The 27,327-nt window shown below is 44.3% G+C and overlaps 1 protein-coding gene across 1 annotated transcript in view; it reads right to left on the bottom strand.

Annotated features, from left to right (window-relative positions):
- Positions 1-27,327, bottom strand: part of MEGF11 (multiple EGF like domains 11) — a 253,547-nt gene that overhangs the window by 24,965 nt on the left and 201,255 nt on the right. Inside the window, exons 14-21 of the mRNA XM_066196632.1 lie at positions 27,174-27,276; positions 13,205-13,351; positions 10,419-10,553; positions 7,042-7,170; positions 4,142-4,270; positions 3,325-3,453; positions 781-909; positions 401-634 (exon numbers count right to left, since the gene is read on the bottom strand). Coding sequence (XP_066052729.1) covers positions 401-634; positions 781-909; positions 3,325-3,453; positions 4,142-4,270; positions 7,042-7,170; positions 10,419-10,553; positions 13,205-13,351; positions 27,174-27,276 — 1,135 coding nt within the window. The remainder of the gene's footprint in view (positions 1-400; positions 635-780; positions 910-3,324; positions 3,454-4,141; positions 4,271-7,041; positions 7,171-10,418; positions 10,554-13,204; positions 13,352-27,173; positions 27,277-27,327) is intronic.

Genomic DNA, 27,327 nt, shown 5'->3' on the forward strand with positions numbered 1-27,327 from the left:
ATAGACACCTCAAATCACAAACTGCAACACAGATAAAACCCAAACCTTATGACTGACCCAGCCAATCCCTTTCCTCAAACAAACAAAAAAGGCTTCCCAAGATTTCACAAAGGAAAACATCTCTGCACTGCAACAGGAATGCACATGACTCAAAATTCCATGCAGCGTATTTCCTGCCTAGGCATATCCCATATCAACTTCCACACAGAAAACAGCTTAAATCAGTTTTATATTTGCTCTCCTGTCCCATTTATGTGTTTAGAGATCACGGCATTCTGAAGAAGAACGGAAGTGTCATTATTTTTGAGGCTCAATAACACGTCACACATCACACAAACTTGTATTTCCCCAACAGACAGGAATATGAGTCTGGATTTGATTAACAGAAAAAGACCCTTACCAGAAAGTGAGTAATCTGTATTAGTCATCCTCATGGCTGGAGTGTAAGATACACTTGGCATGTCATGGCCCTTCTCCTTCTGTTTCCGTCGATACCACACAAAGAGTGCCAGCAAGACCATAATAATTAGAAGGAGAATAATAATTCCAATGATTGCTCCCACTGAGTGCCTCTCTGATCCAAGAGCAGGGCTAATTTTAGTATAGGGGTTTAATTCTTCCATCATAAGAGCCGCTGTTAAAAGTAATTCATAACACACGGTAAATTGAATCGTGCATTTCATTTTTGAAACACTGTGTTTTTTTTAAAGGCAAGTACATCATTGGAGAGGGGGAGAGAGAGGGGGAGAGAGGGATTTTATAGAGACAATTCCACTGTACCTTGATCACATCGGATTCCTTTGAAGCCTGGACTGCAGTAGCAAGTGCCTGTGACGTGGTCACACGTTGCATTGTTCATGCATTCACACAGTTGTTTGCAACCATAACCAAATGTTCCTGGAGAGCACTCTGGGGAGCCAAAGAAAAACATTGGAGAGAATTCTGCTGGTTTTGGGAATGGAAATTCCGTAGAGAAGTCTGCCCAATTTTAGGATCTCTAGGATAACACCATAATGTGAAATCATTATTAGTCTAAAGCAGAAGCTAAATGTATTCTATGTGCAGTTTGTTACTTACTAAGCTGTAACTTTTTGGAAAATTCATAGAATGAAATCAGTGATAGGTACAAAGGTTTCAGAAGGCTTGATGTATATTACAAATGTTCAGAGTTTAACAGAGCTTGAGCTCAGAAGCTGTGGATGACACAGCTCAGCATTCTTCACCAACCTACCTGTCTTGTTTTTTTTCCGTGGGGACAGTTGCAAAGAAAAGTTTTAATGAATCTTTTTATGAACCCAACAGCCTTTACCAAATAAACCCCACATGCTTTCCTACTCTTCCCTACCGGTGCCAGGAGGTGAACAGAACGTTGCAGGTGGAATTTCAGAACTGAGCATCTGAATGGTTTGACAGGCTCTGCTTCGGTGTCAGGATTCCTAATACAGAAGGAATTTCTATCCTGTCTTTGTGTTTCTATCGAAGACAAAATGATTGAATGTCCAGCTGAGAAATTTATTCATGCAATTACCATGATGGGCCATTACAATAAATCTGTAGGCAGCTTACTGTACTTGTGGAAGCACTATTCAAGAATAAATTGAAAGAAACAATGTCTGTCACATCCCACTTATTTCCACGGAGAAGCTGCATTACTGAAACCATGCACCCTTGCTATGATCCTGTGGAATATATTGTGCAAGATGTGACTCCTTGGGTGTCACTGCAAATGTTTTTCACTGCATGACAGCACCTCCCCAATGTCGGTCTCAAAGTAGCTTCTGGTAGCCAAAATTTAATATTAGGTAGAGAACCACAGCCAGTATCTGTTTATTGATTTGCTTATTAAAATTGTGTCTTTAATCTGTTGGTACTCCAACAAAGAAAAAAATAAAATCATTACAATTAATGCTCATTCTTTTATTAGCCTGCAGCCTACTTAAAATGAATTAGGCCTAAATTTTGGGACTGCACCACAGAAATGATGCCTGCAATTAAGCATTTCATCTGCATTGCAGTGTGACTGCCCATTCAGCAGGATTTGGAGAAGGAAGGAGCCTTAATGAAGAGATTCTTTTACATTAAACAGTAGAAAAACAAGTAAATAAATACATTTGTAGTTTGGATAGAAAAGAAAGCCTCAGGCTTTTTACAGGGGTCAAATCATAAAGCAGCTGCTTTTATAAAATCTGCTATTGTGCAGTTCTTTGTGGGATTTTTTTAGTTTCTTATTTTGATTGTGGCTGCAGTGTAGGGTGTCCCCAAATTCCAGAAAGTTGGCCCATTACAGAGTTACAGTGGTGCCATGTGCAACCCCCCACGAGCACACAAATTTGGCCCTGAGATATTCACTTTGCTGAATGCAAGTGTGTGCAAAACCACATTTATTAATTAAGTTACATGCACAAATACTTCCATAAAGATCCACGTAGCAAGGCACAGTTAAAAAGCCTTCCCTTGCAGATCTCACAGAAGTGTCACTGAATTACCTTCCTGCCAAAAAACGTGAGGGAACCCTGTGGAATTAATGCCTTGGGAAGATGAGGAGGATTTCACCTGTGTTGAGAGTCCCAGTAAGTGTGTGAGAATTTCCTGGTGAATTACTGCCCTGGGCAAACAGGTAATTACCCAGTTATAGCACATCCAGTTTCCAGGACCCTCATTCCATGTTCTTTAAAGAAGCCACTTGGCACAGCCTGCTAAATATTCCAGTGGGACAGGGACAACAATTCCAGCAAGACATTCCAGATCCCTCGCAAGGGAACTGAGGTTCACTGGGAAACACTGCTCAAGCTAAACACAGACCCTTCCCAAAATGGCAGCCTTGCTTCCCTTGATCTGCTTTCATTGCAAAGATGAATTTTAATTTGGTCCACGTCTACATCGTAATTTCTGTGGGAAAGCCCCACATCCCCAATATTCCTTAGAAGGCAGAGAGCAGAAAGGACTCATTCCTTTTAACCCTTCTGTCTTCATGCATTGGGAGACCTGGGGCTGCTGCTCTCAGCAGCATGAGCAAGGCCTGAGGCATCTGTAGGGCTGGGCGTGTATTCATCAGGTACAAGTTCTTTGGGAAGTGATTTGCTTTCCCTCACCTATCTTTAGCCCGGGAACAAAAGGCCCAGTTTGCAGGGAATTCACTGAATTTCTTTATGCTTAGACTGCCCGGTTTTCCAGAGGTGCTCTCTCCTCCCTATGGATTGTAGCAGGTGCCTGGGTTCACTGTCCTGCTGACATCACCACCTCATTTAAGAGCCTGTTTGTGCAGGAATTCCCAAACACACCCCCCTGTGCGGAGAAGGAGAGGGCCGAGGTCACTGTACTCACTCTGCTCGCACTGTTTGCCTGTAAATCCCGTCCTGCACGTGCACTGCCCGGTGATGTGGTCGCAGTCGGCTCCGTTCTGGCACTGGCACACATTGGCACAGTTCTTTCCGTAAAAAGCAGCTGGGCAACCTTTCAGCAATCAGAACAAGGGAAGAGTAAGAAATAAGCTGAAACCAAACTCAGATGTGTTATCAGCACAAAGTATGTGGGCTTATAAATCTAGGGATTTTCAGCCTCTGTATATTTAATGACATTTATTCGATGGTCTAAATGCAGAGATACTGTGACAGCCAATTTTCTTGAAGTAATGTTTCTCATCTTTACGGAATTGCCTCTTAAGTTCTTCAGAAGAATGAAAACTTGACCCATCTTTACAAGCTACATTTTCAAGAAGTGAAAGAAGATGCTAAACAGAAACGAAGACCAGGGATCAATCAATTATTTGCAAGTGAAAGAACCTTCTTAAAAGGCTCCCCAGAATTGGATCTCCTCTTTCATACCGGTAATTTGGCACTAGGGTGAGAAATCTCTTAACGTTTTCCTAAATCAGACCACAAATACTGGGGCGTTTAAAAGCAGCGACACTGACTGTGCAAATTCTAACAATGAATCAATAATCTAAATGATTTCCCCCTCCTTTACCGAGCGCCAAAGGCATAAAAAACCTTGGAAAGCTTCAGGGCTATTTTCTTAGGGGTGATGTGAGGTTATCAGGAGTAAGGAGCGTGTGATTTTCCAGGGAAAAACTGCAATACTTGGAAGAGACACGAGGTAGCAGCACACACTTTGACAGATTCCCTGTCCCTGAAAGGCTTACGCTGAGTGCAGTAGAGCCCCGTCCAACCATGGGTACATCTACATTCTCCATCGTAGGGGCTGCACAGTGCTCCGTTGTGGCAGTTGCATGAATGAAAGCAATCAGGGCCCCAAAACCCAGTGGGACAGGCTATGAAAATAAAAAACATTTGTCAGCTGACAAAAAACAAAAAAATAAAAAGGAAGCAATGACACTGTGTTAGTGCTGTGGAGGAGGAACAGTAAAGGAGGAACCCCTGAGACACCAGCAAAGGCAGAACCTCCCACTGCTGAGCTTGGCAGTGACTCCTGGACAGGGACCAGTCCTTCCAAGCCACCAACTGCTCTCCAAACCCTGGTGCCACCCCGGGACCTCTCCCTGGCACAGGGATTTCTCCCAGCAGGTCGATGGAGGGGATTCTGTCCCTCTGCTCTCTTCAGGTGAGACCCCACCTGCAGAGCTGCCCCCCAGCCCTGGGGAACAACAGCAGAAGGATTTGGAGCTGCTGGAGCAAGTCCAGAGGAGGCCACGGAGATGATCCAAGGGCTGGAGCTGGGAGAGTTGGGAATGTTCACTTGGAGAAGAAAAGGATTCAGGGAGAGCTCAGAGCCTCTTCCAGGGCCTGAAGGGGCTCCAGGAGAGCTGGAGAGGGACTAGGGACAAGGGATGGAGGGACAGGACACAGGGAATGGCTTCCCACTGCCAGAGGGCAGGGATGGGTGGGATATTGGGAAGAAATTCCTTTCTGTGAGGATGCTGAGGCCTGGCTCAGGTTGCCCAGAGCAGCTGTGGCTGCCCCATCCCTGGCAGTGTCCAAGGCCAGGTTGGACAGGTCTTGGAGCAGCCTGGGACGGTGGAAGGTGTCCCTGCCATGGCAGGGGAGGAATGGGATGGGCTTCAAGGTCCCTTCCAGCCCAAAGCATTCCAGGATTCTGTGGTTCCATCATCCTCTGTGAGGGCAGAGGCAGGATCAGGTCTTTGCTGCACTGAACCAGTGACCCCGGACGCGACCCCGCTCTGGGCTGTGGCCACACTCCCTGCCTCGCTGGCGTTATCTGCGAGGACGATTTCGGCAGGGTTGCAAGATATGGAGGTAATTTAATTTTCTTTTCGACATGCTGGAATTCTTGCATAATAAAGCCCAGTTATTCAGGTTTACTTCGCTATGCAATCAACCACTAAAATTACCACATTCAATTGAAGCGCGGAGTGCCACTCCAATCATGTAAAAATGTAAGGAAAACTTCTTCCAGTTTGAATTCCCATCCACAAATTCAGATTGCTTTTGTTGTTGGCGGCTAATATTAAATTAAAATCTCTGGGTCTATTTTATATTTCAACAAGTACAATATTAATACATTTTAAAAAGTTATTTTAAGCCTCCCTCCAAAAAATGAATGCAGTAAGTTACAGTTATTAGTGCCAGACTAAAAGATTCGAAATTATGATAGCCCTTCAATATAACAACTATATTTTTGCTTTAAAAAGCACTTTCCATTGCTTCCTGCTAAAGACATGAATTAATAAGGCAAGGTTCCCAGGAAACCTGAAAGTACAGACACCAGGCCTATTTCCATGGATGCCATGATAAATGGAAGTTTCTGGCATTTGACAGACACCTCCAAAGCCGGAATGAATGGCCAAAAAAACCCTGCCATGACGTAAATCAAACAAAAGGTCACTGGACTCACACGATGTAAAGCTGAGCAGGATTTGGCCCCAAGTGTTTGTGCTATAAGCAACCAGAAATAGTTTTCCAACGCCTTTCTAAGGCAGAGCTGCAGGGGCTGTGAGTGAATCCAGAACTGGCTCTGGAGTGGAGCTAAAATTATCTCCTGCGCAGCTCCAAGTCCAGGTCATTCCAGGTTAACGGGAGCACAGGGCTGGAAATAGCCTGGGAGGGGAGGCCAGGTGAGCCTGGGGTGGGACAGGCTCCCTTTGTGTGCAAGGAGAGCAAAGAGCCCTGTCCCCCTCTGCTCCTCCAGAGCACAGAGCACCCACAGCCAGGTCCTGCCTCCTGAGCTGCTCCTGCTGACCTGGCCTGCCTCGCTCTGTAAGGAAAACCGTCTTTTCCAAGGTTAACGCACACTAACAGACATTTCCCAATTAGTTGGCTAAATATAATGAGGAATATGTGCAGCTTTCTGTCTTTTTTTCCTTTTTTTTTTTTTTTTTTCCTACTGTTTTTGAGTGACAGCAATATTCTGCCCGTGGAAGACACACAATAAAAGCAAAATTACAGCTGTCTGTTTTTATCCGATTCCTGCTTTATCACTTGGAGTTTAATATATTTTACTCTGGAATGCTGTCTAATATGCTAGTTGTATCCTGAATATGAAGTAACATTTCTGAATGATCGGATATTGCCTCCCTCTGTGATCTAGCTTCAATTAAGGGATGCTCTCAGGAAATGACACTTTGGGATCAGCAAATGCCAATCTTCTACCTGGGCAATTTTCAGAAAGAAATCCTTCATCCCTACAAGGCCACATTGACTTTTACAATTAAATTACATTTAATAGAAATATTTCAGCTGCCTAATTTCTCAATTCTAGGGATTTGGTACATGAAAACATTTACTGGTTAATAATGTCTACATGTAATAGCTGAAAGAAAATGATTTCAAAAAATAAATAAAAAAGAATCCAGCTAGAAATTAAAAGAGAGCATGGAGCTTTCTTTTCTGATAAGAGCTTGTGACCTCCCTTTCCTGGAATAAAAGCCAGTCACGGCATCTGCAAACTCCAAATGCAGAAACTAATTCAATCCAAAGCTAACTTCGATTAATTAAAAGCAATCGGCTTTAAAGAGAGTAAGGCACTGGCTGTAATTCCACAGGGATTTCCCCAGAATCTGTCTTTAACTTTCAGAAAGCAGTAAACAACCCCCAAAATAGGATGTTTGGAGGCAGAGGTGCTTACTCTGGGAGCAGTCCATGCCTATCCAGCCCGGGAAGCACTGGCACGATCCATCGATGGGGTTGCAGGTCCCGTTCTCGGTGCACTGACACACCTCGGCACAGTCCTTCCCAAATTTCCCACTGGGGCACACTGAAAACACAAGGCACTTGGCTGCAGCCTCTTCAAAAGGAATGGGAGCAAATCACAGGACTCAACATTTAGCAATTAGAGATAAAATTAATTATACACCAGTTTTTGTTTGATGAAGCAAAATTCCTCTGGAAAGCAAGAAAAGGCAGAAAGTATTCGAGCCCATTTTGCTTGCATCTCAGGAGTAAAAACAATAGGAAAAAGTCACATCAAAATCCATTTTCCTGCTGGAAAACGGAGCTAATATAGTCAGAAGATTGCAATTATTGAAGGGCAATATGGAAGGATGACAAGAGGAGAGACAAAACAGAGAAGAGGGGTCATTTGGAGAGGAAGAGAACAAGAAAATTTTAGGAGGATTCAGTGAGTAGCAGACACAAGTGAGTGGCTGGGACTGCTCTGGTTTCCAAGGATTTTTTTTATTATTATTATTATTTATATATTTATGCATGTTATGTGTCTGTTTGACTGAGAGCTATTTAACAGATGTGCTGCATCCCAACAACATCAGCACCTCTCCCTGTGTGCCCACCTAAGTGAAGCTGGAAGAAAAAGAAACTCTAAATTTTTTCCAGAGTCATCCTAAGCACAGTGACAGGAAACTAATAGACATGTAGATCTTCAACCTCCCACCAAATTATTGGAAATCTTTAACGTTAAAGTTGATGGAAAGCTCTGCTCAGTAACGAATGAAATGTTTCATTTCTGGGCTCTTATTGGCTGTGTTCCCTGACAAAAACAGATGTATTTTCAAAACAAGATAAAACATACAGTCCATCTTTGCAAAGAGTGTAACAAATGGAACTGGACTTGTATCCTGGTAAATAATAGCGATGTCAAAAAAGTGATTAAGGCACTTCCCTGAATTATGCAGCTGTTTTACCACTTGAGCCTCTCTCACTTTCTCAAAAGTAGTCTCTGCAGGTGACCTCAATCTATCCTGACTGTGAATCAGCCACAGATTGAAATCCTGAGCTGTGATTCATTGGCTTTTATATAATACGCCATCTTCTGCTCTTACTACAGCAGAGTATTGTTTTCTGCTTGTGTTTCTATAGACCATGGACTTATCTGTAGGAGTGGGTAAAGCTGGGTTTGGCTTTCACACCGTGAGCTAAACAGAACAGTTCCTAAGTGAGAAGAGATAAAACTCAGCACAATACACAGCCACAATGGAGAGAACACACAGAGAAGGAAAGCAGAGCCCTCCTGTCACAGACAGCAAAACCTGATCTGATCTGTCAGCCCAGGCTCTTGGAAAGGCCACACCATGGTTCCCTTCCAGCTCCAGGCAGTTTCATGGCACCTTTGAGACGGAGATAAGGCAACACCACCTCGATGAAGGCTGGGCTTTGTACGTCCCAAAGATGTAACTCTCAAAGGGCTTCCTTAGAGGAGGAGCTGATTTGTTCTGCACCGTGGAATAGTGATGGATCAGGGCAGGATCTGTGATCCAAACAGAGCTGAGGGGAAAGGGGACAAAGGGACCAGGTCACACTTTGGTGCACACAGGCAGAGCTGGCAGAAGCGTTCCTCCGCAGGAGCTCCTCTTGTCTCTGGGAAACGGGATGATGCCCTCTGCAATGTCAGCACAGAGGGATGGCAAAATGCTCGTTCTCCCTAATTTAAACAACCTGGCTGTGGGCTGACAGAGTGACTCTTGTGAAGACGTGAGATCCAAATCCAAGCACTTTTAAAATGTCTCAATCATTTTTAGAGAGCTGTAAAACAAGGCCTAATGCTGCTTTCTTCAGCAGCAACCTGACTGTACAACATAGATTAGGATGTTAATTAGCTTGAAAAGCCCTGAAGTGGGACTCCCAAAGTCCCTGTGGGATGTCAGGTGTGTTCTAGCAGTGATAACAAGTTATTATCAGCCCATCTTGCTCCGTGATTGTGAAAGATATTCACAAAACAGCTGTTTAGTTGTTTGCAGCTCAGAATCCTTGGCGCAACCGAGTCGCTCTGTGCAGATTTGGGGGGTTACACAGCTCCTGACATACACATACTGCTGGTGGAAGAATGTTCCTGCTGCCAATGGCAGGAGGAGATGAAAGTTCCAAAGTGAAATCTTCATTTCACGTTTGTCTAATGGAAAATTAATTAGCATTTTTCTTTCTCGAAAATAAAAAGTTAACATGTTAACTCATTATGACAAACTGCAACACAAATTGATTTTAATTAGGACATGAATATTTTAAGATTAATTTGCTGGATAGATCAACATTTCAAAGTAAAACCAGAAGTGCTGAACATCTGAGCAAAAATAAAATAGTTTTCTTAAGAGGATAATTAGACCTGCTTATGCTTTGAAATCTGGCTAACGTTTCACATAAAATGGACAAATTCACTGAAATGCGTTCATTTTAATAAATTAATTGGTGTAATGTTTAGTTGACTATACAGCACAGGAAAAAAAAATCCCATGGTTGCATTTGATCTATGTTGAATGATTTTGGGTAACTGCTGCCTGCAATCCCAACTTACTGAAAAGCAGGTCATTGAAAGTGTCATTTAATTTTGGCAGGGATGGTGACTTCACAGGGGCAGTGGCCACTACAAATCACTTCTTTTAAATATCTGTGTGGAAAATACCCACTGCAGTACCCAGCAACCCAGAGTGCAGAAGGCTGAGTGATTTTGTGGGTATTTTTAGGATGAAAATGAAACCTGGAGTTAAATGTGGGACTTCCAAAGGTACAGAAAGGTACCGGGTGTTTGGGGGAGCTGAAGTTCCCCCTCATCTGTGAAAATGAACTCACTTCTCTGCCTCACTGCAAACTTTCCTGTCTCCTGCCCTTGTGTCCACGGTTTTAGCTATTCCCAGCCAGGTCCTGCACAGTGCAAACGAGGTTTTGTGCACAGCTGGGTGTTTGGCATTGTTCACCTGAGCTGGCCTTTACCTTCACAGGTACCTCCCCGCTGCAAAGATCACCTGAAGGTGCTATCAGCATTCGGGCGAGGACAGGCTGAGCAGCAAGAGAAATGAAGCCATTGGATGCTGACGTATTTACAGCAGGTGTCTCATTCCACAGTCATTTCAATCCAGGGTGGCAGACCTGGTTTATTTATGAAGCCAGGAGCGCATCGGATTCACAAGAGGGGGACTGAGAACCTGTTGGCATTTTCCCTCTGAAGTAAAGGTTTTCTTGGGATCCAAAGTGCAGAAACAAGGGGGAAAGGCAGGAACCACGGGATGGGGCGGGCAGCAGAGTCACACTGAGTAGGGAGGTGGCACTGGGGGGTACCTTGGTTGCAGAGAGGGCCGGAGAAGCCGGGCAGGCAGTCGCAGTGTCCGGACACGTGGTGACAGGGCCCGTTGCTGTGCACGCACTGGGGACACGGCTGGCTGCAGTGGTGGCCGTAAAACCCAGGGGGGCAAACTGAAAACAGAACAAACCAGGTTGTCACAGGTTTTTCAACGTCTTCTCATCACTGAAAACTCAAGAACCCTCTGTCTGTCTTAATCCCAAACCAATATTTCTTAATTTATCGACCACAATCTTGTGACAGCTGAAATGATGAAGCCTGTTGGATTGTTCCATGTCTAATAAAGTGCAGGCTCTGGGTAGAACTGCTCCTGTGTTCAAACGTTCCCACCTTCCTTCCTCGTGGAAGTCCTTGGCTATTTAATAGCACAGTGGAGTTCTCAGCAGTCTCTCTCTCTCTCTCAGGACACTCATTTGAGTCTCTCTAACCTGAACTGTTTGACAAAACAGGAGTTTGAGATGTTTGAGACCTCACAGCCCCATGCAGATATGGTTAATAACACGCATTCCGAAGATTTTAGGATAGATGGGAAAAGAAACACTGGCAGACTGGTACAGACAAAGGAAACTCAGAAGGAAATGGAAATTGAGTCAAGAAATCAGAGAGGGTGTATTAGGAAACCATATTTTGTGTCAAAACAACTATGCCAAAAGGTCTTTGGTGCAATGCCTGTGCTAAGCTGAGGCAGTCATTTAAACACTTCATGGCAGGAGCAACAGCCAGCAAGTGATGAACAGAATCTATTAATGGTAATTATGTAACACCATCCAAAATCACCTGACTTGCATCAGTAATCACACCAGATAGCTGAGTAAACTTGTCATGAGCTGTGTGCTCATTTTGCCTAAAACCTGGATTGAAATTATTACAGAAGCTGTACATCAGGTATAGAGTCGGGATTACAGCTCAGTATCTCTTCTAAAAGCAGATTTTTGCTTCTTAAGAGCTTGCAGAGTGAAAAAGCATCCACTGTCCAAACATTCACTGCAACAGATAACACAAAGAAATGTTAAATTGCAGTAAGTGACAGTAAAAATAACTTTATGTTTTTATTTTTACTCCTGTGATTCTCTTTTCTATAGTTCTGGCTCAGTGGTTACTAAATCATGTCTGTTCTATTTTTCCAGCAAATGAGAATTTTCTCTTGGACTGTATGTTCTCAGAGGGTGTCAGGCTCTTACCCCACTGCACATTTCCAGCTGGAGCTTAGCTGACAGGTTGGTTGATGATGCAGTAGCTATAAAACAACCTGGATCATTCCTGGAGACATTTCTGCAGGCTTAAGAGCACTAAACCATCCCAGTGTCTCATGTAATCCTGATTACACAGACAGAACAGGTTGGCCGAGTATCATCTTCAGTATCATCCTCAGCTCTGCCTTGTACAGCCTAAATTCTGTTGCCAAATGATTTTCTAAGAGAAAAATGTGGATGATTTTGAGAAGAAGCTTAGCAAGGCCTCCTGTTCACCAGGTATTCTTGAGTCTGAGTCCCACAAAAGAGGTGGAAGCAAGCTGGATGCCCAGGCCATGCACTCACAGGGGCAAAACCAGAAGTATCCACAGGATCCCTCTGCTGTCACCCCAGTGGGGAAAAGCAATTTCTCCCCATTAGATCCTTGGCAGACGTCCTCAGGGAGCAGCCTGATTTCCTGGCCTTGCAAACTGGGCACAAGGTTTGCTCTTGTAGCCTGTGTGCCAACAGCTGATGGAACTAAGCTGGGTTTTTTTCATCTCAGAAAGGTCAGAAACTATTAACTTCTGGAAGTTTTGCACTCTTAAGGTTTCAAATTTGTGAAACATTTTCTTCCTCATCTCCCTGAAGCTCTGAGCACCACATTTTAGCCTTGGAGAGAGGTTTTACAGCTACACAGATATGCTGAAGCACCTGGAAATTGGGGTTTGTAATGGAAATGCTTATAGGCCATTAACTACAGCAGTGCTAGAGGTCACTGTTATAATGGCTTTAAATAAAAACTGTCAGCTACAAATTATTTTTAGAGATGAGTGTGTTCTAGTGTCAAGTGTAACTGGTGAAATCAAAGGGGATGTATGAACTGGGCATGCAGAATGTCTTACAGGAAGAAGAAGGAGAAGGAGAAGAAAAGGAAGAAGAAGAAGAAGAAGAAGAAGAAGAAGAAGAAGAAGAAGAAGAAGAAGAAGAAGAAGAAGAAGAAGAAGAAGAAATGCTGAGCTGAAAAGAAAGACAAATCCATTTCTTGTTCACATGGGAAGATGGTTGGTGTAGTTTGGATCAGTGAATTGGGGTCCCTATGGGGCAAATGCAGCTTCCCAGATAAAGCAAATGAGAGGATTTTTATTTGCTTGGTACATTTTAATATGTAGCAGCAGAGCATCAAACAGGAGCTATTTCAGGCTGCTGTGTTTCTTTTTCTGGCACACAAGAAAACATTGCCTTGTTATTTTGATGCCGGTGCTCATCCACTTGTCATTATGTGATGGGTGGTGGCTGACTCTTTTTAATGGGTCTGACTTCCCTGTACATCTGTGTCCTGCCAGCTTCGGTTTGTAAAGGTGCTGCTCCTCCTTTCAGGTCCCCTGTGACCTCGAGGTGCAGTTCAGAAGAAGCCCAAGGCACAGCTCAGTGCAGGAGAGCCTCGCCTTCTTGATGAAGGAGCATTTTTCGGGTTCTTTTGCCCTTCGGAAGTCACAAGCTAAAGCAGCTCAGAAACTGTGGGTTTGTCTGTCTGGCATCACAAAAACATTTCTACCTGCCTTGCCTCAGCCAGCTATGGAAAATCTTACTTCTCTGGCACAAGGGTCCTCTGTATCCCGGGGCACAGTCACAGGTTCCATCCTCCGGGGAGCAGGATCCTCCGTTCTCGCAGCTGCAGGAGATGGAGCAGTTGGGTCCCCAGCGGCCCTGGCTGCAGATGTTGTCACAGTGGATGCCTAAGGACACAAAGCCACACGTTAGAGGCTTCCCACAACTTTTACTCTGCTCATTGATCAAAGAAATGCTTGGCTGGACTGATGCCTCACAGTCTCCCAGAGCCAGCGAGGGAGTCTGGGAAGGAAACAGCTCCTCTTTTATCTGCTTAATAAAGTGAAAATTAAGAAAATGCCAGAGAGGTGAATTCTGGAGGTGTTAGTGGGTGCCTGTTCAGTCCTCAGCACCATGAAAGGAACTCTGCATGTCATCCAAGAGATTAAGGTCAGGAATTGCTTTAAAGTCACAAAATAGCTCAAATAACTGGTCTGGAAATAGGCAGTTGATTGAAGCCTGATTACTTACCTGTTGTGAATTGGAAGACCATAAAAAGAAAAATCAGGATTTTGCAAAAACATGTTCAGTATTTGGATTCTTGAACACAAGTAAATTCAGCTCTGTTTTGTGTTCTGCTCCCTTCCTGGCTTAAACCCCTGTGCTCTGGTGTTTTGTGCACACACCCCACACCCTCCCGGAGCTCGCCAGTTGTGTGTGAATGAACTGAGTTCTGATCCAGCAAGTGGCCATATGTGAGCACAGGCCAAGCATTTGCATGTCAAATGGAGACTGAGACCTGCCAATCCAGCTCCCAGAGTTTCCCAGGGTGTTTGTTTGATATTTATTATTATGAAGAGCAAAGCTTGGAGACACCAAAAGGAGCACACAGCCAGGAAACTTAACAAGAGGCTTCTGGCATGGTTTCAACTGGTTTTGTTTAAAATGGTGACTTTTAAAAACAACCTTGCGCCATGGCTTGTCACATCTAAACGTGATTGAAGGAGCTGATCCTGCTCACCGTGTCTGAGAGGCTCTCACTCCACTGGGAAAAGGCAATACCTGAAATTAGCAGGGTGATTTGCATGATCAAGGGCACTTTGATGGGTTTGCAGGACCATGAACTAAGAGGGACATCGAGCAGTGCCCGCTGCGGGGAGTGGCACTGGCAGGAGCGCTGATCCCAACAGCAAAAATGGATCAGAAAATTTCCCCAAGAACGTGCCCCAGGCAGGAGCCTGGCCCTGAGACTGGGGGCACTCACTCCAGCTGGGCTTCCTACCCTGAGATGTTCATCATCCCCAGCCTGAGACACTCTTTGTCATCCCCAACCTGAGATGATGTTCTTTATTGTCCCCACCCTGAGATGTTCTTTATCACCCATGCACATGTCCCACTGCACAAGGGGATCAAAGCAGCCCAGGGGTTGGACTGGGGCAGTGCTCTGCAGAAACACAATCCCAACCCTTTCCTCTGAAAACTTCGCCTGGGTGCTAGAGGTAATGCACTGCGTTTGGGGAGCTGTGATCTGCAGGGTCACCAAACTTTGAGGATTATTAAATCAGCTAAAAGTCATTATAAACACACTTACAGTGCAGTTTCGAGTTGGTTTTATGAATCTGTGAAGTTAACGCAGGAAGAAATACTGCAGAGCCAAAATTTCCCTTTTCTGAAGATTAATCACACAATTATATTGTCCCTTCCTAGAAAATCTTAACCAAGTCTTGCAAAACTACAGTTCGAAATGTGATTTCTAGTAATACATGATTTTAGCTTTATTTATAAAGAGGCATGAGCCATTCTGTACAGCTTAATAAAACCCACATTAAAATACAGTAAAAACTTAATACAAGCTCAATTCCTTCATATCCAAGTAAATAAATCTGAAAAAAGGGACTGTGAAGAGACAAGGAACATTTGTATTAGTAAAATCAAGAAAAACAATTATTTTAAACTAGTCTTCCCTTCTCCCTTTGAAATCAAATATATCCTTGGATTACTTAACCGAGTGTTTTGCGTGCATTTATGTATTGTATCCACAGTGCTCTGTAATTAAAAAGTCAGACAATAAATTGTAAAGAAATAAATGTGTTTTGTGTTTATAAATACATATATATGATCATTTGCAGCCTTGAGTCTCACTGTGAGCTCCCTGAACTGAAATTCAGACGCAAACACAGTAAAAAAATGTGCATTTTTCCTCCTGATTGCAGCATTAAAATTACAATCCTGTCGTTGTGGATGGGCTATTTATAAACGGGGACAATTAAACAGCATTACTTCTTGTCTCTTTTTGCCAAAGTTTGGGGAAGAACGACACTGCCTCTTTTCTTGGGGAAGGTACCTGAATTAGAATGCCAGGGCTGTTCCTTGCAGCAGCAAAGTCCTTCCTTTGGTAATGAGTGATGAGGGATGTCTTCCCTCTCCTAACGAAGGCAATGAGTCATTGTGGAGCTGATTGTTGTAGCAGGATGGAAAAGGGGGGAAAGGAAACTTTCCAGAAGCCACTGGCACCCATTACAGCCCTTATTTATTTGTGCATTTCCAGAAGACAACCGAGATGGCGCCGCAATCAGCTTTTATTGCTTTTTATTACTCCCAGTTAATTCTCATGGAAGACTTCATTTTTGAAGGCTCCTCCACGCATTGAATTGCAAATATAAATGAGAAGTTAAAATTGCATCTGGACATGCAAGACTTATGGAATTGTGCTGGAAAAAGCACCTTAATTTTACAATTCCCTAACCTGACAGCGTATAAAGGGGGAGTCCATCCCTCCCAGCTACTTTACAGTCAGAATCAGTGAAGCAGCAAGATTCTGTAATGTAAAACTTTAATATTTATTTAGGAACTTGCTGATGAACATTTCTGATAAGCAATTAGTTTTCAATTTCCAGAACTACAAAAACTGCTGAAGTTGACACACCTCTGAATCAGCTCGTGTTACAACCACAGATCCCTAATTTATGGACAAAGTCCTGGTTTCACATGCATGGTGTAGAAATTAGAAAGACAACTATCAGAAGTCCTCGGAGCTGCAGGAAGCAGTTCTATACATAAACTCTATTGCCTGGATACCAGGGAATTATCTGCCAGCCCGAGGCTGTGGTTCACAATTGCAGACACTGGTATAAAATTACACTTCCAAGACCTTTTTAAACAATGTGCTGGGGGTGAATTGTACATGAAATCCACATAACTTCTATAAAATTGTAGTTATCCGTTGGACATGGGCAAAAGATCTGCAGCTCTGCAGAGCCCAGGTAAGAGCAGAGCCCACTGTGGCTTTAATTCAGCCTGTGAAACAGCAGCCACAAACTCTCCATGGCCCAGCAGGGATTTGGGGTATTGGATTTCTGTAAACACTGGCTGCTCTCCAGTGGGATTCCCTTTGGATTGCTCTGTACATGGCATTTAGCTGAGACAGTCCCAGGAGTGGCTTCAGTCCTTTTCCCCACACCAACCTCCTCTGCACACAGGCTGGGGAGGAAAACCAGCCCTAAGGGCTTGAATTCCTGTGGAAAACACAAAGTGGGCTGAACTCAGCCCACCGGAGCAGCCACAACTGCACTGCTCTAAGGGACAACCACCCAGGAGAGCTGCTCCAAACTCCGGCTCCTCCAGGACAATTTCCTACCAGCTGCTGTCTGGGACGTGGGGAGTATCTGGGGTAACTCAGCTCAGATTTCCCAAGGGTGAAGCCATTTGGTTGGACAGGGATCTTCCAATGTGGAGCTGCAGATAATCCTGATAAAGGAAAGCAGCAGAGAGAGAGCTAGAGGAGGAAGAGAATCCCAGAATCCCAGAATGGTTTGGGTTGGAAGGGACATTAAAGCCCATCCAGTGCCACTCCTGCCATGGGCAGGGGACACCTTCCACTGTCCCAGGCTGCTCCAAGCTCCAGTGTCTAACCTGCCCTTGGACACTGCCAGGGATCCAGGGGCAGCCACAGCTTCTCTGGCCACCTGTGCCAGGGCGTGCCCACCCTCCCAGGGAAGAATTCATTCCCAATATCCCATCCAGCCCTGCCCTCTGGCAGGGGGAAGCTGTTGATAGAAACTTGTGTCTGTCTTACATGGAGCAGCTTCCAGTTTGATCAGATGAAGTCAGTCCTTGTATTCAAATTTGCAAATCAAGCTGAGATGGATTAATCCAACATTCACGCAAGCATCAGGAAGAGGAGCAAGAAAAGGAAGAGGGGAAAAAAACTCCCCAGGCCATACGACTGGGATGTGAGCCATCTATTGAAGAGCTCCTTCACAGGCTGCTTCCATTAATAATCTTCAGTGGCTTCAAGAAAGTTTGTCAAAGTAATGCAGATCTAGTGCTGCCCATAACTGCATCAGGCTGAAGGACTTTGGAGGATAAATTCCTGAAAGCCAGACACAAGCAGAATTCCCTTTTTTCCTTCTCCAGCTCCTGCAATTGCACTCGTGCTTGGGGATTACGTCTCCGGCTCTTAATAAAGCTGCCATTGTTTCTCTGCTGTGTCTCTGGGTAGTTGGAAACTAATACTCCAAACACAATAAAAGAGCAAAAATGGATGGGATAAATGAGAAGCAGTGGCCTGGTTTTGACCACCGCTATCCCCCTGACAGTAGCCTCTGCAGCAGTGCCTGCACACTGCCCAGCATCTAATTATTTTTCAGGGATGCAGGAATTTGATAAATTATAGGATGTACTTCCCTTCCCCCCATGTACTTTAATTTTATATCTACCAGTGTATAACTGTAATTATTTCTCTGAATAAGGTCTTCAGCTTTTTTTTTTTTTTCCCCAATAGTCCCAATCTAAAGACAGATGCAACATCAATTAGGAATGACAGGAATGATTTCAGCAGACATTTGAATCCAACACAAACATTGTGCTCTCCTCCACCTGTCTTTCAACATGACACGAAGTCATAATAATCTCTTATTTCTGGCATTTGAATAGCTTTGGAAAGAACTGCCTTTTATGCAAAAATAGGCACTGGATTTATGCAGGCAATGCTGTGGAGGCCTGAGGTTTGGTGAGTCACGTTTGGCTTTGATGTGGAACGCTGGTGGCTCGTGTCTGTGGCAGGATGAATCCTCAGCGATGGTTTGTACCTGCTGACAGGAGCCCACAACACAGCAAACACCCTCCAGCTGATGCTGCAGGGCTGGGCGGGTGTGGGCGGGGGCCAGCAGGGAGTGGAAGATGGTGGGAACAGCTCTGGGAATGTCTCTGGATGTGACCTCTGGAATGGGCTGCCCCTGGTGGGCTCTGCTCTCTGTCCCACCTGCGGTGATCCCTCTGGCAGCATCCCCCACCCAGCCCAGGGGCACAGCCAGAGGCCACCCAGGTCACCCCAAATTCTGCCTTGGCCTCCTCATTTGTACATTTATTTCTGGCAATGATTTCTGTAATCACACATTCATGTGTTCTTTAACCTTGTTCTCTTGTCTTTCCCTGGTACTCCTATGGCTGTTCCGCTTCTGTTGTCCCTATAAATTCTATCTAAATTGTATTTGAGATTCGGTCCATGTGCTTTCCTAAGCAGAGGCTCTTCTGCTGCTTCAGTCTCTAAAGGGTAAAAGACAATTCACTAAGAACACAGGAAAGAACTGTCCAAGCTGTGGATCAGCTGCTCAGAGGGGCTATCACAGAGCACCAACAAGAGTTCAAAAAGAATTCTCGATGCTGTTCTATCACTTTTTGCATCTTTATTCTTATCTGAGGCAAACCCTGAAGTATTTGACTCGGAGCCAGTCAGAAGCACCACAGCACAATTCCTGACAGCTCAGCATCTAAGAATGCTGAAGAATGAGAAAATCAGTGTGGGGAGGGCAGCAGATAGAAGAAAACATAAAGGGATCTCTCATAAAATTAAATGGAAACATTAAGAATTGATGGCTGCTCATCTAGTCTGCAAATAAGCTATTTTTGTTTTTATACAGTGAAACTACCCAGCAGAGAGAACTGCAGCCACACTCACATTATCAGTGAACTTCTGTGGTGGTCTCAAATCCTTTTTTTCACTGATTTTTTTTTTTCCCCCAAATTTGGTGCCATGGAGCCCTTCCTTCTCCGGCTGAGCATCGTTCACCAGTGGATTCAGAGGGGCAGCTCCTGAGTGTAACAGCCCATCAGTCTAAATGAAAGCTCCATGATCTGGTCCTGAATAATGAAGAACAAGCCCTTCCCTGCAGAGCCAGTGAAAAATTTGAAATTGTCCCTTCTCTCATCTGTGCAGGGGCGATTTATGCACCCGTTAATGTAAGTGTTTTTCTGCAAGTAATGCACTTAGAGCCTAATGCACCTCTGTGGAGCTCTAATCCTACCCCTATTTTTAATTATCTAGAGAAATCTCCAGGTATGAATCACCCAACCCGGGGAATTTATGCAATAAAAGCTTTTGAAGCAAGGGACCTACCTCACAAGATATTAGCTAAGTCAAAATATTTGCTAAAATTCAGGATGACGTGGTTCCCTTTGCTCCCGGGTATTCTCCAGGGTGAACTTTTGCAGGGGAAGAGTTGCCCTGAGCAGGCAGGGCAGACCTGCAGAAAATGGGGCTAAAAGGAGTCAAGCCCCACACAGCCCTGCTTCATCTTTAGAGCTTTCCTATTTCTCAAATGCTGGGAACAGTTTCAGGCCAGGAGGGAAGAGACAGCTGGGAAAGATCCAAGCAGACCATCAGCAGGCGAAGAGGAGGAACTGGTAACCGGGAAAACCTGGATTGTTTTCCTGCTGGAAATGTTCAAGCTCCTGAACTAAACCATGAGTGAAGAACGGCTGAGAGGAGCTGGGACACAACCAAAGCCTTTCGTGGTCAGTGATGTTGAAACTCCACCCTTTCTCCTTGGTGTGGGAGGGGAAGGAAGGTGTTTACAACATTTTTCACTGCAAACTCTCTCATGAATAACATAACGTAACACAGGACCGTGGAATGGTTTGGGCTGGAAGGGACCTTAAAAATCATCCCATCCCTTTCCATGGGCAGGGACACCTTCCCCCATCCCAGGCTGCTCCAAGCCCTGTCCAACCTCGGACACTTCCAGGGATCCAGGGGCAGCCACAGCTTCTCTGGGCCAGGGCCTCACCCTCACAGGAAAGGCAGTGTAAAGAATATTTCTGCTTTTTCTAAGATCCAACCTAACCCTGCTCTCAGGCAGTGTGAAGCCATTCCCCCCTGACCTGTCACTACCTGCTCTTGTAAAGAGTCTCTCTCCACTATATAAATATATAAATACACGCACACACACCTCATTTTAGCTTGCAGGCTGTTTGCTGAGCACTCTTCCCTCTCCCCCTTTCACACCCAGCATGCCAACAGGCAGGATTTAGTCTGCTGAAATGTGCACAAATAATTTTTCCCCTGCTTCTCGCCCACATTTATTTATAGGTGACTATTGTACACACAGCCAGGCTTATATTTAGAACGTCTCCATATTAAAATGGAAAAGGGTTGGGTACCTCGAGCGTCAAGTCTCGTGTTTTTAGAGCCCATTAAATTAGCATCACCCAGGATGCCATCCAAGCTCCATCTTCTCTCAGAAATTTAAAAGCTATCCTTTATTAAGCAAAATTAAACCCCCTAATAAATACAAAGATGAAAGAACTTGTGTATCTCCTGTGTTTGTAAGATCATTACTGCAATGATTTGCATTCATGCTGAAGTTTAGCAGGAGCCTTACTGCAGCTGCTAATTATAGTCTGAGGGTCTGATCCAACTCCCACTGAAGGAGTGGCAAAAATCCAACTGATTTCACAAAAGGTGAAATATATACAAAATCTGGCACGGGACAAACACAACTAAACCTCACTCAGATGAAAACCAGGAGCCCCCCAGGTACCTGCCAAGGAAGACATGGACATAATTAATGTCAGGACATCAATGAAATCTTTGATATAACTTCATAATTCATATTTTTGAAAATTTGCCCTGTATCAGCAGGAACCATCCTTAAAGGTTCCTGTCAAAGAGAGAATTTTTAAGCACAGCCTGACATTAAAATCTTATCAACTCACTTGAAATTAAGTCAATGAAAAATTAAAGCTAATTTCTAATAAGCTTATCTTACATTCATAGACTAAAGGGCACTTGTTGAATCCAGAGTGTAAGCACACCTTTCATGTGGAAAGGATTTTCACACCGGAAAGGCAGAGGCCAGGAGAGAGGCTAAAATGCACCATTTTAGACTGACTCTAGAAATTTCTAGCTTTCCTGTCCGTTTAAAGCTAATGTAAGGATACAGAATAATCACAGAAATAAATTATTAATTTAAAAATCTGGGATAAGACTGCCAGAAGTGATAAATGCAAAATCTGGTGTAGATAATGGGATAAGACATCTAGAAAATGCATGTTTAATAGGAACTTACTATTGCTCTATTCTGGTATTTTAGGCTCTGTCTTACAAACCAATGGTATGAAACAATCTGATGGGGAAAAAAAAAGTCAACCCGTGACATTGTGAATTCTAAAACACTCTGGATCTTTGGCTAAAAAGCTGCAGGTGCATGAAACAAGTCCTAGATTTTTTTCTGGTTTTAAATAGGTATGGAAATAGGCTGGAAAACCAGCTCCCAGTTTTATCATCACATGGGAGAGGTTGATCTACTAACGACCAGAGAATTATTTAGGCTTCAACCCAGTGCAGCTGAGGACAGGATCTGGCCCTAAAATTATGAACTGGATACAGCTGCAATGGAAGAAAAGTCATATTAGTAGAAACAAAATGCATTTTATGGAAAGGGTGGGTTTTTTTCCTTCAAGGGTTTTTCACCTCCTTGCAAAGAACTCAGAGAAACTGAAGTTAAAAATACCTTAGAGCTCCCCATCAAAGTGGTCACTGTTGCTTTAAAATTCAAAAAGGCTTTCCCCTGAGTAACAGCCTTATCAGTTTTCCTGAATTAATGTGTCCACAGGAGGCAAGAAACATGTTTCTGTGTTTGAGTGACAGTGCAGATGTCACTGCCAGCCTACAAATGTTCCCAGCCCTGCAGCCTGGTCCCTTGGAGCTGCCCTGGTCTGTGCCCAGCAGCACCTCCTGACCCCATCCCTCCCTCACACCCCACACGTGGAAATCCTGCAGCTCCAGCCCCCCACAGCCCCTGTGCTGGAGCTCTGCACACCAGGAGAGAAATCAGGGTTTGTGTGGCTGGAGATGTGGCAAAGTTATCGAGGTTGTAAAGGACAGTGAAGTGTGTGCTTTGGTTTCCTGCGTAACAGCAAAGAGGGAGGCCGCTCTCATGAGCCGGGCATGAAGCCTGAAGGTGTAAAGCACCAAGGTAACAACAAGATGTTCCTCAGCAGCATGCATCATTTGCAAACCTGTGTTTGCCATCCTGATTAATTAAGAAAAATCTATACGGGCTTCTTTTATGATTAACTATGGGCTGCACAATTTTATGTTTTCCATCTCATATCTACAGCACCGGGCTAATTTTCCCAACACATCTTTGGGATGCTCAAATCTAGTGAATAAACTTTGGCTTTGGATACTGAGAGAAGCCTCTGGGTACCCCAGCTCAGTGGGGAACCGAGATATCATCGCCACAGCAGCTCTGCAAAACCAGAGCACCACACAAGAAAAAAGGCAGAACAAGATGCAGATAAGACAGCATTTCAGATTAAAGGAATTCAGATAAACAGGATTTTAACTGACCTTAGCATTTGGAGGAGTGGGATATATCCCCCTGCAGATCACTTCCCATTTAATCCCAGCGTAGGAGCTGAAAGGGTAACAAAACACACCCTGCCACAATTAACCCAGAGCACATTGGCTCGCCTCAGGGAGGAGCAGAGCTCGGCATGAGGAGCAGCCAGGCTGTGGCTTTCCTCCTCTGATCAGTCTGGGAGTGGGAAAATGGATGGACTCAGGTCTTGGGGGCAGGAGGGGCAATAGCTGGGTCTGTCTTCCCAGGGAACCTTACCTGGCTCTGGTCAAGCACCTCCAGAAATTAGAGGACGGGCCAGCAGCTCTAATTTAATTATTGAAGGATCACTGAGGGAAACAGCTAAAGGCCACATGGTTTTAACCAGCTGGAATCTGTGAGGAAGCCATTTCTGGTACAAAACCCGCTGCCAGCAGCTGCCTGAGGTGGGACCAAGCTGAGGGGCTTTGAAGTTCATCCTGCATCCCCACAGGGCTTGGCTGGAGCTGTCACCTCCAGAGGCACAGCATTACACCTGGCACAGGAGCACGGTCATCCTGCTCACCCAGCAAGGCTCCAGGGCAGCTGAGCCTTTCCTGCTTGCTTGCAGATTATGCAGTAATTAAGAGGAGCCTAACTGAAATTTATAACCTTCTCATTGTCACTTGAGCATCCAGGACAGGAGACTCATCCTGTTTCTCCAGGACCTGTTTGCTCGCAAAGGACCTCCAGGAGCTGCTTTACCATGCAGCATTTCTGTGTTTCCATTCCCTCTGTGGATTCAGCGTGTGCAGGATCCCTAATTAACCAAATGTAATTAGCACCGAGCATTTTCATTTCAACCTGAGCGTACAAAAAGTAACACCTCTTCCACAAGTGCCTGGTGTGTTGGAGCTCTAAGGGACCTGTGAGCACACAGAGCTGCAAGCACAGAAGTGTCTGCACCGAAAATGGACAGCAAAGGTGGAGAAAGAGATCCTTATTAATCCTTAAAAAACAGCCTGAGCAATCAAGATTTGATCTTTTGAGAGCAAGAGTTTTGCTTTTTACCCAGCACAAGATAAGAGCACCTCTTGTTCGGATTTCCAGGGTACTATTTGTACGTCCAACCTGGAGAACTCCATCCAGCGCAAGGCTGAGCGCCCAGTGTCAGTGCATCCCACATTTCCTTCCTGTGGAGGGAAATGCAGCTCTGCATGGCATCAGCAGGTCACAGACCTGATTTGGGCCAATATTTCAACAAGTTTCACTCTGTTTTTACCACGTGAGAGCATTTTGCCGATGCAGTTTTGGGCTCCTGTTCTTGCTGTGCTCTCTCCAAAGCCATTGGTGACACCACGTGCCCCAGTACTTGGCTGGGGGATTTGCAGCAGTAACTCCAGGTACTGTGAGGAACAAATGTGAGGAACAAATACTTTACTTTACCCAGCAGTATCACCTAAGTAACATCAGCTCCTATGTACGTGAAAAGTAAAGCTCTATGAACTTACCATTTGGTGTATTGCCGTTATTTCTCGGCCAGCTTGAAAACACAATTGGCAATTGCACAAAAGCAAAAGCTGGGGACAAGTAATTTCCTTGCCTGTTTAGGACACATCACATACAGGACAACCAAGTCCAGAGCTGATCCAGCTCCTGCCTTTGGCTGCACACGAGCATTCTGTGAATATTCTACGTGCAGTTCCCCACAGAGCCTGACAGGAAGGGGATGTGCACAGCTCAGAGCAGCTTGTTCCCTCTGTGCTTATTTATGCATCCAGCTGGTTTGCACAGCTTTGTGATCTCCTGGTAGAGATGTGGGGATGTCTTCATCATCTTCCCATCTGCCAGGGACACTCAGCTCCTGAAAATTACCTTCCCCCAGCTGGTATCCACAGAAGGTCATTGTCCTGAGTAATAGTCTTGGGTGGCAGTCATGACATAATAAAAGGATGGCAGGGTGCTTTTACCTTACCATGCTACTCTGGACACGACTTTTCCCTTCTTTTGCCAGTTCCCCTCCATGCTCTTACCATCTATCAGTCCCTGAAGGTTTATATCTTGAAACCACTTTAAAGAAAATGGGTTCAATCTTCCCCTTGATCTTTACATAAAACACAGACATCAAGAGGGAGCCCCATGTCTGGGATGAACATACGGAATATGCTGTTTCAGATGAAGTTTTGTGGCTATTAGGATCAGAAAGCCACGTGAATTCTCTGTTTGGTGTGAGTGGGCAGGAGAACCTTCAGAAGTTCCATGATCCTGAACTTTTCTGATCTTTTTCAGGCCATGCCTAATTAGTACCAAAATCAGAAAGCAAAAATTTCAGCCTGAATTATTTATCACCTCATATTAATAAAATGCACGGCAATACACATCATGGCCCAGTTTACAACAACTGCAGATAAGATTAATCTTTCACTGATGCCATACTCCTTAAGATGAAAACATAATTATCTAGCTGAAGAGTTTCTTAAATTACATACTTTCAACCTGGCATGAGCAGAATTTATCCTTGTGTCTGGTGCCAAGCCAAGTGGAAAAAACATTGGAACAGAATTGACAAAACACGTGTTGGTTCTGTCTATCAACATTTCCACCTTGCAGGGCCCTGTCAACATTTCAACTCCAACGTGGTCTCAAATATGGATATGATATTTTACTCCCTGAAATGTGATCCTGAAGAGTTCCAGAGCTGCAGGAGCTGACTGATGGATAAAGTACTCAGGCTGCAGCAAATCCCTTCCAAGTTAATATACACTTACCTTGCCCAATACGCAGATTAAAAGAAGGACATCAGAAATCATTCTTGCCTTTAATTAATTAGTATCTGCATTTGATGTCCGTTTACAGATGTGCATGGGAGTAAGCACAAAGTATCTGCTGCCAATGCCTTTGAGAAAAAGCCACACCTTCAGTCTGCATCGCCTGCAAAGGTCACTCCCTGCAGTTTCCTCTGGAACATCCAGAAGATGTGTAATAAACTTTTAGAATAGGTGTATATAAATATCTCTCTTCACATTACTATACTTTTAAAAGCCATTTTTTTCCCTTGAAGAAGCTCACAATGACCACAGGAAAACCCACCAGCTGTTTTCTCTGCTGATCATCAATAATGAACAGTAGAGTTTTAAAACCTGATAGATGGATATATTGAAGGCGAGGAGGCTCAGAGAAAGATAAATGCAGCTCAGCCAGTGAGGGAGGCAAGAGAATGAAGGAGGGCATGCAAGTGAACCCACAAAATGGATTTTCTTGAGGGAAAAATGTTCTTTTCAGGGATACATGCCCAGTATCTTCGAAAAGTAGCTTTGTTGTACACAAGATGTAGAACTCAGTATTTTTACATTTTCTTTAATTCTTTAAAAATAATTTCCATTGTATGTTTTAGGCATCATTTCATTCCTTTTGCTTCATGCTCCTGGGAGCTGGGCTGCTGTGGGATGTCCTCTCCATCAGAAACAGAAGGCATGTGTTGGTTTAAGGCATAAATCAATGGGAAAGGTGACAGTATCCCAAATGTTTGCTGCCTCATCATGCTGCCTTGCTCCATGCACCCTTCCAACTTGTATTTGTTTGAAAAACAATTAAGTTCTCCAAAGGACTTGCTGTTAATATAAATACATTTTGACTGTCAGTGCCACTGGTGGTTCTGCAGTATATGGAACACAACTTTATTTCCACTCAGGGCCTCAACAGAGAGCAGAGAGAGATTAACCAGCATTTTAGGCAGCAAAGTGTGAAATGGTTGGGTCAATAACTTGCCCCTGACTTCTGTCAAAAGCTGGCAAAGCGAACATCAGTGTGGAGTCAAGTGCAGGTCTAATTGTACTGAGAACTCCAGCCTGGACTCTCCAGCTCCACTGAATATTCCTCTCTCTTGCTGTGTAATCACAAGAGCTCTGTCAAACCAGCATTAATCTGCTCACTGCAACAACCCCGTGACAAGAACCATTGGAAAATGGGGAAAACCTGAGTTTTGTATGATGGAGCAGCTGTAATGACTCATCAGAAATGCTCTGTCTGCATCCCAGGGACGATGGTCCCGGGATTCACCGTCCCACAGCTACACCCCTGTGGAAAGGGCACTTCAAGGAGAAAAACTCTGCAGGATTATGGATGATCTGCATCCCTCCTGAGGATGCTTTTACAGAAGGCTAACATCTGGTTTGGAGCCATCTTCAACTCATCTGAATACAAATTTAATGAATGCCAATTATTGTCACCATCACGAGTGATTTAAATACGGGCAAGTTCAGCTGATCTTGTCTCAATCTATTATTTAGAAGTTTGCAGTCACAAGTCCAAGGCTATAACTGATGCAACAGCAAAGCAAAACAAACCAACAAAACCCCCAAATCAACCAAACCCCCAAGGTTTATACAAAGGGAATTGCTGATTTTACCTGTCCAGCCTGCAAGGCAGCAGCAGTACCCAGTGACAGGATCACACCCATCAGCGTGGTTACAGTCACAACGCTCACTGCAATTAAGGCCATATGTTCCATCCTTCGAAAATATAAATAAAAAAGCCTCTCAGTGATCAGCTTTTTGTTCTGA

The sequence above is a fragment of the Chamaea fasciata genome, unplaced genomic scaffold (assembly GCF_029207755.1).
Source record: "Chamaea fasciata isolate MVZ Bird 193981 ecotype frontalis unplaced genomic scaffold, bChaFas1.0.hap1 SCAF_14, whole genome shotgun sequence".
NCBI lineage: Eukaryota > Metazoa > Chordata > Aves > Passeriformes > Sylviidae > Chamaea > Chamaea fasciata.